Source organism: Seriola dumerili, unplaced genomic scaffold (assembly GCF_002260705.1).
Source record: "Seriola dumerili isolate Sdu_G_001 unplaced genomic scaffold, Sdu_1.0 BDQW01000050.1, whole genome shotgun sequence".
NCBI classification, from domain to species: domain Eukaryota; kingdom Metazoa; phylum Chordata; class Actinopteri; order Carangiformes; family Carangidae; genus Seriola; species Seriola dumerili.
This window is the reverse complement of record NW_019174305.1, coordinates 3,535,304-3,548,804: the sequence shown is the minus strand read 5'-3', so window position 1 is coordinate 3,548,804 and position 13,501 is coordinate 3,535,304. Positions and strand designations below refer to the sequence as shown.

General features: G+C 41.0%; 2 protein-coding genes across 2 annotated transcripts in view; both read left to right on the top strand.

The window, feature by feature from the left end:
- Positions 1-7,108, top strand: part of LOC111217937 (NACHT, LRR and PYD domains-containing protein 12-like) — a 10,838-nt gene extending 3,730 nt beyond the window's left edge. The window contains exons 3-9 of the mRNA XM_022739985.1: positions 2,926-3,270; positions 3,548-3,715; positions 3,822-3,992; positions 4,174-4,389; positions 4,488-4,661; positions 6,441-6,614; positions 6,818-7,108. Of these exons, the coding sequence (XP_022595706.1) occupies positions 2,926-3,270; positions 3,548-3,715; positions 3,822-3,992; positions 4,174-4,389; positions 4,488-4,661; positions 6,441-6,614; positions 6,818-6,833 (1,264 nt within the window). The 3' untranslated portion in view covers positions 6,834-7,108. The remainder of the gene's footprint in view (positions 1-2,925; positions 3,271-3,547; positions 3,716-3,821; positions 3,993-4,173; positions 4,390-4,487; positions 4,662-6,440; positions 6,615-6,817) is intronic.
- Positions 7,109-7,248: 140 nt separating this feature from the next.
- LOC111217983 (elongation factor 1-alpha 1) lies at positions 7,249-12,612 on the top strand. Its single transcript, XM_022740058.1, has 8 exons — positions 7,249-7,327; positions 9,050-9,214; positions 9,784-9,963; positions 10,092-10,388; positions 10,658-10,808; positions 11,150-11,406; positions 11,530-11,764; positions 11,916-12,612. The coding sequence occupies exons 2-8, from the start codon at positions 9,071-9,073 to the stop codon at positions 12,038-12,040; spliced, it is 1,389 nt and encodes a 462-aa protein (XP_022595779.1). The 5' UTR covers positions 7,249-7,327; positions 9,050-9,070; the 3' UTR covers positions 12,041-12,612.
- The last annotated feature ends 889 nt before the right edge of the window (positions 12,613-13,501 follow it).

The following is a 13,501-nucleotide window of genomic DNA, read 5'->3' as shown; positions in this document are numbered from 1 at the left end:
ACTATCTGAATACCACAATCAAAAAAATGTATTTTTTGTGATCTGGGTGAGGTGACTCTAAATAATATTTTTTTTCAAATTCATTCTGCTGGAACAGAAAGCCAACACAACACAAGAAAATGTGTAACTATTTATGGAGGGTATGTCATATAATAGAGGCTGAATCGTACTTACATGGCTTTCCTTGATTTCAAAATAGCTGGTAGCTGCCTGAGGAGTCTTTCATCACATCTCATGGACACCTCCATCTCAAAAGTCTCACTCATCCCTTCAAAAGTCCTGGTCCTTTGATCATAAACTCCCAATGCATTGGTGTGAACCCATCAATAGGAGAGGAGCCAAACTTCAGAAAGAACTTCACCTCATTCAGTAAAGCCTGGCTGTCATACTCCCTCAGACAGTGGAAGAGACTCACAGCACTGTAAGACATAATGTTCTCCAGGACTTTCCTCTTGGTGTAGTCAAACAGCTGATCAGTGGGCCCAAGCATATGACGCTCCTTAATAAGGCCAAAGATGAAGCGTAGGAAGACATCATATTTCCATCAGCACTCTGCAACGCCTCTTCCACCAGATGCTGACAACAGTCAGACCGTAAAGGACTCGCTTCAATGTCGTCAAGTCTGGCAGACGCAGCCAAGAACTCCTGAATGCTTGAGTGACCAAAGCGAAACACTGTGGTGTTATGCAGCCCCTTCTCTTCTCTCAACACAAGTGGACATTCTCTGGAGAAAGTTGATGCATCTTCAGCACTTATGTCACTCTCTGAGAGGTCATCCTCGTCACATTACATTACCTCTGCCATCCGGAGCAGTGCCAGGTTTTTCAGTTTGGCAATAAAAGCCGAGTTCGATGCTTTGACCAGATTAGTGTAAATCTGGGTAAGACTCAAAGGATTGATTTTAAACCCCTGGTCTGCTTTTAGTTGACTCTTCAAAATAGTTGCCAGGATGGTGCAGATTGAAGGTATCTGACAAAGAAGTCAAGACTCCTCTGATATTCTATATGGTCGATGGCTTTTGTTGGCCAGATCATCATTACCCGATAACTGTTCGGAAGTGCTGCTCCTTCTGTTCATTGCTGAGACCTTGTAGCTCAGTCTCTTTGAGCAAATAGCCATCAGGGATTTTGTGTTGCCGCTGCATACCGGGTTGTTACCAGACATGAGCATTGGGAATAAAGTCCCCTGATTATGCAGTCAGAAGAACATCCACTGGTACCTCAGAAACATCACCACTGCTGGACCGTTGAATTTTAGCGGGAGATTATACTCATCCAGTCCATCAAGGACAAACCACACATTGTTTTTATTTAGACTGGAACCATCAAGCTCCTCCAGTTCTGGGTAAATGTCTGGAGTAGTTCAATTATGCTCAATTTGCATTTATAGCAAATTTAGCTCCCAGAAATGTGAGAGGAAACAGAAGGTGGATATCATGGTATCCCTTCCCTGCGGCCCATTCAAGAGCACAGCTCTGCACGGTTGTGGTTTTTCCAACTCCACTCACTCCTAAAGTGATGACTGTTCTTTTGCTGCTGTTATGTTTGCAGTCACATGATGATAAATATCTGTGAGCGGGACGGTTGTAAAACAACCCACGTATGAAAGCTAGACTTGTGTCAACTCTAAACTCATGCTCGTGCAAAATCAACAATAATGCATCGTCATGCCTGGGCTTCCAATAGCAAAAGTCTTGAAGGGAGTAATGAGTTTTAGAAGACACTTCATTCGGTTTTCTGATATTTGTTCTTCAGCCGTGTTTTGAGAACGGTTTGGAGATCCATCACAAGGGCAGAGGTTCCTGGAAAGATCTTCTCTCTTTTCAGATATATGCAGCCAGAATTCTGTTACATCTGCTTCTGAAACTCCAGTACAATTCAACTGATTTTTGGTCTGTGGATTATCGCTGGTAACTGGGAAATTGTTCAAGGTCTAATGCAATTTTTCAATGCTCTACACTACAAACAAAATTCCATTTGCCTCTGTCATATTTGGGAGATGGCCACCTCAAAACCTACGGAAAATAAAACCATCAGTATTTGTATGGCTAGGTACCAATACTAGTAACTGAGAAAATATGTTTTCCTTGGGATTTGTGTGTACTGACCAATTACTTGGACTGTATTTACATTCATATTGGGTCAGCAGTCTATGATGCAGGGGACCAGGTATAAAAAGTGCTATGATTCCCAGACTTATTATTGAATATTGATATAACATTTTTAGACACTGCTTAAACTGAAAGTTAACACTTCTACTACTTCTCAGTCATTGTTTTACATGTGCTGGAAGACAGCGCCAAAATAAAAGAACACGGGCCACTGTACTCTGTATTGTTTAATCTTGGTATTCTTTATTTTTCTTAATATCAACACATAGACCAAAACCAACAATATATTAGCCCATCTCAGTAGTTTCAGACTTCCCTCTCCTGTCTATGGCACTAAGACTCAAATATATTAGTCTCTCCTGAAGATGTACATTTTTTAAAAATGGGTCATGAATATATAGTTTTTTTTTTTTTTTTTTTTTAAAGGCTCAGTAATTTCCTAAAACAGCTGGACTCTCTTGTTTTTAATGAGTAAATACTGCATTTGTTGTGGACTATTTTCAGCTGCATAGTAGTAGCTTGGTGCTCTAGTGAGCATTTACAGCATCAGGAGGACAGTTTATGTGGGATTGACTCAAAATAAATTACAGTGCCCATGTTCAAAGTAAGGAAGGTCAGCCGGTGTAACAGTGTGGCTAATTGATGTGTTTTAATAGTTTTTGGATAATAACATTGGTCTATGGCACAGAGGATTAAATATACACATACAGGATCAATTCTTTCCATGTGATTTGTTGACCAATGAAAGTATTGGCGGCCCTATCCTTTAATTTGTGCGTAATTTGTCCTGTATCATTAACTCCCCTCCCTTGCAGGCTGCGATTCTCTAACCTGACAGACAAGTGTTGTCGAGCCTTGGCAGCAGTCCTGAGCACAAGAGAGTCATACCTGAGGGAGCTGGACCTGGGATACAACAGCATCAGTGAACATGGAGTCGGGATGCTTGTGGAGGGGCTGAATGATCAATACTGCAGACTGAAAGTTCTCCGGTTGCAAGGCTGTGGAGTGACTGCAAAAGCCTGTGAATACTTGGCCACATTCCTGACCCAATCCCGGAGACTGCAGGAGCTGGATCTCAGCAGGAATGAGATAGGAGATTTAGGACTAGGATGTCTTTGCAATGGTCTGAGATCTCATGACTGCCTGATAGAAACACTCAAGTAAGTGTTGCGAAATAAACTTAGATATTCACTCCCTTTTTCTTCATACTAAATGAAAAAAAAAAAAAAAAAATGATAATGAATCCACATTTTAGTGGTTGACTATGTTTATTTTCACATAAGGACAGGATACTAAAGTTTAAGAATTGTGTACAAAGCAAAGGAATCAAAAACCGCAATGCAAACTAAATGTGTTGATTACAGACAGTTGGCTTTTTAAAAATCTTTGTTCTACATATTTGGCATTTCTATTGCTATGTCATTTTTGTCATCGCAGACTATCACAGTGCAACATTCAGCAGAAGGGCTGCTACTATCTAGCGTCAGCTCTGCAGAGGAACCCCGACCACCTGACAGTGTTGGATCTGAGCATCAATTTGGTCGGCGACAAGGGTGCCAACAAGCTCTTTAGAAAGTTCGATATATCACAGCTGAGAAAGCTGGAGTGAGTATGACTTGATGTAAATACGTTCAGCTCTGCTTGTCAGCATATGTGAATAGAAATCAGCTATGTAGTGACATTTTGTATTTGTTCACCTCTTTTTTGGCAGGATGTACCACTGCAGCCTCACCGAGTTAAGCTGTGCAAGTATCGGTGAAGCTCTGAAGTCTGAAGCCAGCACTCTGGTGGAACTCAACTTGAGCAGCAACAACTTGAAAGATGCAGGGTTTGCGCTCATGTGCGAAGGCATGTACGCATGGTGCAGTCTGGAAAAACTCAAGTAAGGATGCCATAATACCGTTTGATGACTGAAATAAAGATACTATGGAAGGAGAATTTCATTTTTCACTGCCAACCTCAGTTATTTTTTCCTGCAGCACTCTGCTATAACTGCTTGTGTAACATGCACTTAATAGGCCTAAACCACTTGCTTAATGACATTTTGTCTTATTTCCCCTTAGTGTTGCAAGATGTGGAATCACTGGCTTTGGATGCATTTGTTTGGCAAAGGTCCTGTGTTCAGTCTCGCAGCGCTGCAGTGGGAGGATGCCAAACACAGACTTGCAGGCAGTGGAGCTGAGAGAGCTTGACCTCAGCATGAACTGCCTTGGAGACAAGGGAGTCAGGGAAATTTCAGCCGGACTGAAGAATCCCTACAGCCACCTGAAAAGTCTCAAGTGAATAATTTTCCAAACAGAATTCTTCATTACAGTATCTTTGTAGTTTTGTTGGAAGAACAGTATGCTATAATACAGTCTTTGTTTCATTCATTCAGTCTGAGCCACTGCAGCCTGACTGATGACTGCTGTGCAGAGCTTGCATTGGGATTTGGGTCCAAGGAGAGCATCATCAATGAGCTGGACCTGTCTGGCAATGACCTTCAAGACAAGGGAGTAAGGAAACTCTGCATGGGACTCAGAAGCCCTCATTGCAAACTCCAGAAGCTATCGTAAGTTATTCATGCATTTATTTATGTTGATTCTCAAAGAAATAACTCCTCCACATAAAAGTTTATTTTCAGTCAAAACATGGGTCCAGATAACTAAAAGCCATATAGTGAGTGTTCTTACTAAAAGTAACTTATTAAGTTACTTTATTAGTATTTACCATAACATGACTCCTGACAGCTTGTGCAGCATCATCTACATTGGACCCAATAGTGTGTCCAAATATTTAGATAAGATATTCCTTTATTAGTCCCACAGTGAGGATTCAGCTCATTGTTTATCTATCCACCCTGCAACTCTACTGTTCTGGTTCACTCTCATTACCTACTGTTCTGTACCTGATCAGCACCAAATGGCAAAGTTAGCAACTAGCTGGTGAGCAAACTTGAACATTTAGCTGCTGAAAACACAGAAATTTTTCTCAGGAGTTGGTTGAGACCTAAACCAGAGTCAAGTGTAAGTGTGGTCAGAAACATTTCAGATGAATGATCATGTGGCGCTGGATCTGTTCATCTCAGTTGGTGTTAAGTGCACCATGGCAGCCGTGACCAGGAAAAGTGATGTCTGCTTAGATAAGAAAGACGACAATAACTTGCAGTTCAAGATATGTGGTGTTAAACTTGCATATCATGTTCTCTGACAGCCAAACAGTAGGCTTGGACGGGGAGGTCCGTGTCCGACTGGAAACACAAGCTTAACATTCCACTTGTGTTTCCAGTTGAACACGGACCTCCCGTATTTCTTTTTTTTATGGTTGAAAAAAATGAATGAATGAATAAATAAATAAATAAATAAAATAAAAATAAAATATATATATATGTATATATACTATATAAAATTTGCGAGTAATCGAGTACTCGGTAATACATGAATATTGAAATTACTGAAAATGCTCATCCCTAGTGTCAACTGTGTATCAACTGTATGTAGCAAAGAGTCAGAGTTAACCACCCTGATCAAGTGCCAGGATCAGCTGGGACAGGGCTACTGAACATACACAACATAAACAGTAGTTCTATGCTTCTCTATGGAAAATTCGAAATACAAATGTGTTAAAACACACTGAGCCTAATGTAATGGTCAGTTCTATTTACTCGTGCATTCACGTTTGTCGTTGTCTCATATTTGCGTGAATAAACCTCCATCCCACCACACGTGACAATGACAAAATCAACACATCTGAAAAGTAGAGTGGGTATAATTTGAAATATTTTCATACTTGTGCTGGTTGGATGCCAGAGCTGTAATACAGATTCCAGAATAATCTATTTTTTGACACCTTACTTTTAAACATGTCTTTTCTACAAAATGCTTTTTTTTACATTTAGCGAAAGCTGAAGCTCTCATTGTTACACACTGTAAACAACAGTAGCTGTACAAGAATGTGGTATATATAATACTGTCTTAAATTGGCAAAGATGTGATTAAAATCAGGATGTATCTGCTCAGCGAATATGTTGACACTGATTCACAACTGAACAGAGATTTGATGCTTCACAGCTGATAATACTACAGAGCCACAGAGACATTCTGGCTGTTACCAAAAATGTGTTGAGGTTCAATATGGTCCCATAGAACAGCCTCTATATGACAGACGCCAATTATGATCGATTTTCTTATCTTAAGTGTCTCACTAATTTAACACTAGTTAATTATACAAACCAAATGTTACATTGACTGCAACTCAGTTAGGATATCTCCAAATGCAACCCCAGTTGTGGACATATTATAGAGCTAAAATGAGCTGGTGTTCAGGAACATCTCAAACACTTTCCCTCCAGACTGCGGACCTGTGGCCTGAGCCCGTGGAGCATTCAGTTCCTGACCACTGCCCTGAAGTCAAATCCCCGACATCTGGCAGAGCTGCATGTGATGGGCAACAGCCTGGAGGACTCAGACGTCGGACAGCTTATGAAACTAACAAAGAACCAGAAATACTCATTACATACAATAGAGTGAGTACAGATATTGATGGACATCGGTTTAAAAACTGCTTAACTGCTTGCATGTTCCTGTCTCAATTCTGTTCCTTTTGTCCCGGACCTTAGTTATTATAGTAAAATAGGTTAATATATCTGTATTTGTTTCTCTCCAGTCTAAAGTGACTGCCAGTTCTGAAAAGTGTTTTTAATTTTTCAATCTTTTTCTTATTTTCCAGTGTCTCAGCCGACTGAGGAGACAGACAGAAAGCAGACATAAGGACAAAAATTGGCTCACATGTTTTAGACCACATTGATGGTGGGAAGGTCCTTGGATTTCAGTGCTTATTGTAGCAACAATATAAAGTGCACAAAGTGAAAGACAAATGATTGTATGAATAGTTGATGTTGTGATTTATCTACTCATATTAAAATATGTGCCTACACCTACAGTATTCTTGTATATGCCATAGCCTATTTGTGGATGTAATGCAGAACTTGAAATAATATGTCTTATCAGTGACAACCAAATAAACTAGTTTCCTTCTCGTCCATGCTGTGAGGCGCTGGTTCTTCTCTTCGTTATATCAGCACTCCATCTAGTGGCCAACCCTCGGCATTTCAGCAAATGACGCGTTTGACGCCACTTGACATAGCCATACCTTGGCTGCGTCTGTGTCAGTGCAGCGCATCAGGCAGCATCTCCTGTGCCATCGCAGTGAACCAGTGAACCCACATCTGAAGGAAAGGTAGGCGATGGGTTGTTTTCCAGTGTGACACAATAACATAGGATTCATCAATGCTTTGTTAGACGTGTTGCAGAGAGCTGATGATTTCAGGGGACGTTTGTAAAAGCTGTTATGTTAGTCCAATTATACTAAGAGTCGAAACTGATAGTTGCATGCTGCGTGGCTTTGATGTCATGGTAATTTGAGTAAGCCGAGCTGTGCCAAAAAGTACAGAGGGGTGTGGATTGGTACCATAGCCGGCTGCTTTTGCAGACTAGGCCTGTATGGCGCAGTTTCAGCGGAGAAATATTCCACTTGACGGTCATGCAGGAATCTTCTGTATCCATCATAATCCTGCTGCCACAGTAAAATCAAAACTGCTGTGTATCCGTCTGTAAAGAGGGATGCTGAGACATGCAGACATTTCTAAAACGCCCTCAACTCTGCAGAGTAATCGTCTTTGCATGTTTATTAATTGCGGCATTGTCTCACATAGATGTCCTTTACTGACATTTATATTATACGCTGTTTGTTTGGAGATGCAGCTAAACTGAAATTGTTTTTTTACGTGATCATTCATGTCAAAGTCACATATCAATCAAATAGTCATAAAATTAGCAGGTGCAATGGGCTGCCATCCTGTGATGTTACTGTGTAGTATGGGGTTGCCTTTGAAAATGCGAACAAACAAAAACATTTCGTTTAGTTTCTGGTGAAGTGAACACAGCCCCTAAACAGGCTGAGATAACAGTTGTTTTTTTTTTCTCATTTCCCCTCCCCACTCGCCAGACCTAAATTTGCTCCAAGGACAAGCAGTGTGATGTTCATGATACAGTCAACAGAAACAGAGCCCTGTGAAAAAAGTTCGGTCAGCTGCAGGTTATAATCGTGCTGACTGAGCTGTGCGCAGGCACGTGGGCGCGTGCCACTGTCGGAGAGTGACGCAACACTCAACCAGAGTCGCGAGCTTTATCGATTAGCTAAGTCACTAACTGAACTATCTACAGGAGGTAGACGGTAAGGAGCTGGACAGGCCCTTTAGCACTATATCATTTGATGACATGCCTCTGTATAAAATATTACAACGTAGAAAAAAAATCACATTTTTTGAAAATAAAATACATAATAAAAATCATGAGAACGGAATCCAAATTTTTCAATTTGCCAATTTTGCTTAACATTAGCATTACTCATGTTAAAATTATTCAAAATTAGCTAACGTTATGTAGCTATAGCGTTTACATACTTATTAAATTAAATTTTAAAGGAAATATAAACATAACCAAAGCTAGCGGGTTAGTTGGGGAACTATTCGAGTATTAGGCTAATCTGTTAACTTCATTTGAATTTTTTCACTTTATTGCACACGATTACGGTGCAAATGTAGAAGGAATACTTGAAAACACACACTACATTTATCTATTAAATAAAATAGTGCAAGATTAGGATAGAGACTAAAATAAATACATAGAAACTAAAAGATGCTCATCCAATAAAGCAGTGAAAAATTGTTTAGTATGAACCAGTGCCATAAGGTCTCCCTTGTGTAATTATATTGGTTTGTAGCGTGATACTCACCAACATTTGTGCTTTCTCTGTACTAGGTTTGGATGGTCACAATCTCAATATGAAGACAGTGGTGTCGCTTTGATCTGAGCAGAGGGCTACTATTTATTACATTTTTTCATTAACCTTGTCTCATTTACTGGATGTTGTTGATTCTTGCTTGCTGGATTTTCTCAGTATCTTTCAGGGTGAGCTGCTATGGGGAAGGAGAAGCTCCACATAAACATTGTGGTGATAGGACATGTCGACTCAGGCAAGTCCACCACCACCGGCCACCTCATCTACAAGTGTGGAGGCATTGACAAGAGAACAATTGAGAAGTTTGAGAAGGAAGCTGCTGAGGTATGACTCATTAATATTAACATTAATAAATTTAGCTTAATATGTGGACTAGATAGCCTGCGGCTACTTTCTCTAAATTACAAGCAATCCTATATTTTGGGTCATAGTTTGCATTATTCATTGCTAGCAGACCTACAGCACACAAAAGTTGAAAATACAACATGGAAAGTTTGGGTGTATGTAGTAGAATTTGGAGTAGACAATACAACAAGTAATCATAAATATTTATGTGTAGGTCATGTATTACTTAACAAATATTATGACTGTACAGTTCTGATACTGAATGTCAAAGCTTTTAGGTTCCTCTTATGGTTGCTATGAGGTAAATGTAATGCAAGTTCTGAGATATATGACTTACATGTTTTCATTATCTTAGTCTCCATTAACGTCCTTTCTCCAGTAGTCATACAAGGAAGTATTATAGAGTTGTCCTTTATGTACATACAAGTTTATTTAGAGTTTGATTGTGTTGCATGAAAAATCAGCAATGGTATTATATAGCTTTGAAAAAAATCATATAAAGTAAAAGTTACACGTCCTTTTCTTACTTTCCTCTCCACATCCCCTAGATGGGAAAAGGTTCCTTCAAATATGCCTGGGTTCTGGACAAGCTGAAGGCAGAGCGTGAGCGTGGCATCACCATCGATATCTCTCTTTGGAAGTTTGAGACCAGCAAGTACTACGTCACCATCATTGATGCTCCAGGACACAGGGACTTCATCAAGAACATGATCACTGGGACTTCTCAGGTAGAGGGAGAGTAGGGAGAACCATAGTAAACGATGAAATGCTTGACGGAGAGACAAAGGTACTGGAGGAGGAAAACTCAGATTGGTTGAAGGACTTTTTCACATCTCCTTCTCCTCGCCCTTTTCAGGCTGACTGTGCTGTGCTGATCGTGGCTGCAGGCGTGGGCGAGTTTGAAGCTGGCATCTCTAAAAACGGGCAGACTCGTGAGCACGCCCTCCTTGCCTACACCCTGGGAGTGAAGCAGCTCATTGTGGGCATCAACAAAATGGATTCCACTGAGCCCAACTACAGCCAGAAGCGGTACGAGGAGATTGTGAAGGAAGTCAGCACTTACATCAAGAAGATTGGCTACAACCCTGACACTGTGGCCTTTGTGCCCATCTCTGGTTGGAATGGAGACAACATGTTGGAACCCAGCCCCAATGTGAGTCTGCTGTGAGAGCCTTAACATGTATTATTCTCTGGGTATGATATTGTATATTTGTATCATAACAAATACGCATGGTATTCCCAGACAGTACTGTATACACCGACCTCAGTTTTTATATTAGGGTACATCTTCATTATGATTCCATTTCTAAATCTAATTAATAAAAGTAAGTTTTTGCATATGCATAACCTCAAATACACACATCACTTTTGCATCCTAAGTAGCAGCTGCTGAGGTAAAACTGAGCATCTCTCCTTCCACAGATGAGCTGGTTCAAGGGCTGGAAGATCAACCGTAAAGACGGTAATGCCTCAGGCACTACACTGCTGGAGGCACTGGATGCCATCCAGCCTCCGACCCGCCCCACCGACAAGCCCCTCCGCCTGCCTCTGCAGGACGTCTACAAGATTGGAGGTGAGGACAGCGTTGGTGTGGGTGCCTGTAAATGTGATGGCTGTTTGATTTGTGGTTGGGAGGACAAACAAAAGTTATAAGTGCTCCAATTATCAAGTCCTTTTAAAGTGTCAGTGGCACCAGTGGTGAGAGTTTTTAGCGAATGAGAGCACATTGTGACAAAAAGAGCAGAGCTGAATGAGGTCTTGAAATAATTCCCACTGGGTTATTATGTCCTATAATGAGCGTCTGTCCCGTTTTGTACTCATGTATCTGAACCTGAAAGAATCAGTCTATTCATGCAGTTGTTTTACAGAGAGTTGTCAGTACAGACAGTAAAGTTAATAATTCCTCTGTGCCAGGTATTGGTACTGTACCTGTGGGCCGAGTAGAGACTGGAATCTTAAAACCGGGCATGGTGGTGACCTTTGCTCCTGTCAACGTGACCACCGAGGTTAAGTCTGTGGAGATGCACCACGAGGCCCTGACTGAGGCGCTACCTGGTGACAATGTAGGCTTCAATGTCAAGAACGTGTCTGTCAAGGATATTCGCCGTGGCAACGTGGCTGGGGACAGCAGGACTGACCCACCACAGGAGGCAGCCAGCTTCACCTCTCAGGTTTACAAACAGGACTTAGTTTTGAAAGGGATTCTAAATGTTCACATCACTGCTGCATAAAATATGCATGTTCATGAGTCTGTGGTTCTGCATGTGCCCCTACCTGTCTCTGGTGTCCTCCAGGTGATTATCCTGAACCATCCTGGTCAGATCAGTGCTGGCTATGCCCCCGTGCTGGACTGCCACACTGCACACATAGCATGCAAGTTCGCTGAACTGAAAGAAAAGATCGACCGTCGCTCTGGTAAGAAGCTGGAGGACAACCCTAAGTCCTTGAAGTCTGGAGATGCTGCCATTGTGGACATGATCCCCGGCAAGCCCATGTGTGTGGAGAGCTTCTCTGAGTACCCTCCCCTGGGTGAGTTTACAGAATTTCTGTTTGTGGGTCAAACTGTGACACTACTGTATTATTTATTGTGTGAATTAAAATCAAACATTAACCTCTATCTTGCTGTGAACTTAAATTATAATCAGGAATAACAAATATTTTCTCCATGATGGTTCCTCAGGGAGGTTTGCAGTCCGTGACATGCGTCAGACGGTGGCAGTGGGAGTGATTAAGGGAGTGGAAAAGAAAGCCCCCACCAGCGGTAAGATCACCAAGTCAGCACAGAAGGCACAGAAGGCCAAATGAACGTTGTGCTGGGCTGCTGCCCCAAACGCTCACCTTGGCCGAAGACACACTAGCAACCCGCCCCTTCTGCACACCATAGTCAGTGTCTGGGCTATTATCACAATGCATCGCAAAAGCAGACGAAGGAAAAAAATAACTGCCACACAGTTAGTGAATAACATGTTGAAACACTGTTATATGTAGGTCTTATTGTCATGCAGTTTGTGGCAGAACAACAAATTCGTGTTACAGCTCTCCGGTTGTGTGCTGTTGTAGTTAAAATCAAGCCGCTCATTGATCTGGCCAACAAACTTGACGGCTTAGCACCAGTAACAAGGCAGAGACGGTCTTTTGCCAGGTCCTTGTTGAAGTAATGCTCTGTGTTCTAGCGTTAAGAGATATACTTACTAGCCAGATGTAGATTGGCTGCATGTTCCTGTTTGCACCTTAGAGAAACAAGCTTCAGAAACTCTTTGTCTGATACCTGAAATCTTCATGCCTAGCACTTTGCTTGACTTAAGCTCCCTCGCAGTAGCTCTGTTGAATGTTACAGTTAAGTTCATTAACCTTAATCACTGTTGTTTGTGACCATATGTTCATAAAAGTAATGTAATAAAGTAATGTTTAAACAGTATGTCTTTGTTCCTGTTATCATTGCGGAGTCCCAGACAATGGAAGCATCAGTTTCAGTGAAAGAAAATAGGAAAGCGAAAAAAGTCTTCGTAGAATTTCCTTTATTGATGAATGAGAATAAAAGTCCACTTGCATTTCATTACATTACAGGCTTCATAAATCTCAGATTATTACTGGTGTGTAAATATGTGCACATATTTAAATAAATTAAAAGAAATGAGAGAATGGTAACATGTCAAATGCCTGTTTTACGCCCTGTAGCAAAACGCTCGCTGAATAAGAAAACTGTATAATGCCTCAAGTTGGAACATTTACAGGGAGAGAAAATGGAGACAGTGCAACCATTTCTGTTCAGAGGAACCCAATGTACTTCTCAGGAAATTGTAGATATGGAGATGAATACGTACCACAAAAGCAAGGCACCAATATACTTGATGTACTGCAGATTTTTACTAGACCGCAGAGCTGGGATCTGTTTTACTTTCACTGCAGTCAATTTGAACCATAAATAGTGATTTGTCTTGATGATGTGGCATTAACTCTCAGGTATAAATAGGTTTGGATATGACAACCCCTTCATGCAAAGTATATTTAAATATCTTAAGGAAAGTAAAATCCACTTCTTTAAAACAAACTGACCCAGGCCTCCTTCATATAATCTGGTTTTAAGAGTCTTAAGAATTTACTGATCTACTGCTAGCTACAGGTGATAATTCACCAGCGAGGCTTTGAATGCTTTATGAGTAGTATCTACCTGCATTTGTGGTGCTGTCATTATTTTCCTACAACTTGAGAAAACCACTTAACCTTACCTGATGCACTTGATTCTTCACCATGCAACAGGGAGAG

Coding starts and splice junctions, on each gene's coding strand:
- LOC111217983 (XM_022740058.1), top strand. CDS start 9,071: ATGGGGAAGGAGAAGCTCCACATAAACATTGTGGTGATAGGACATGTC. Junction 9,964..10,091: donor TGATCACTGGGACTTCTCAG/GTAGAGGGAGAG, acceptor CGCCCTTTTCAG/GCTGACTGTGCTGTGCTGAT. Junction 11,407..11,529: donor CAGCCAGCTTCACCTCTCAG/GTTTACAAACAG, acceptor GGTGTCCTCCAG/GTGATTATCCTGAACCATCC.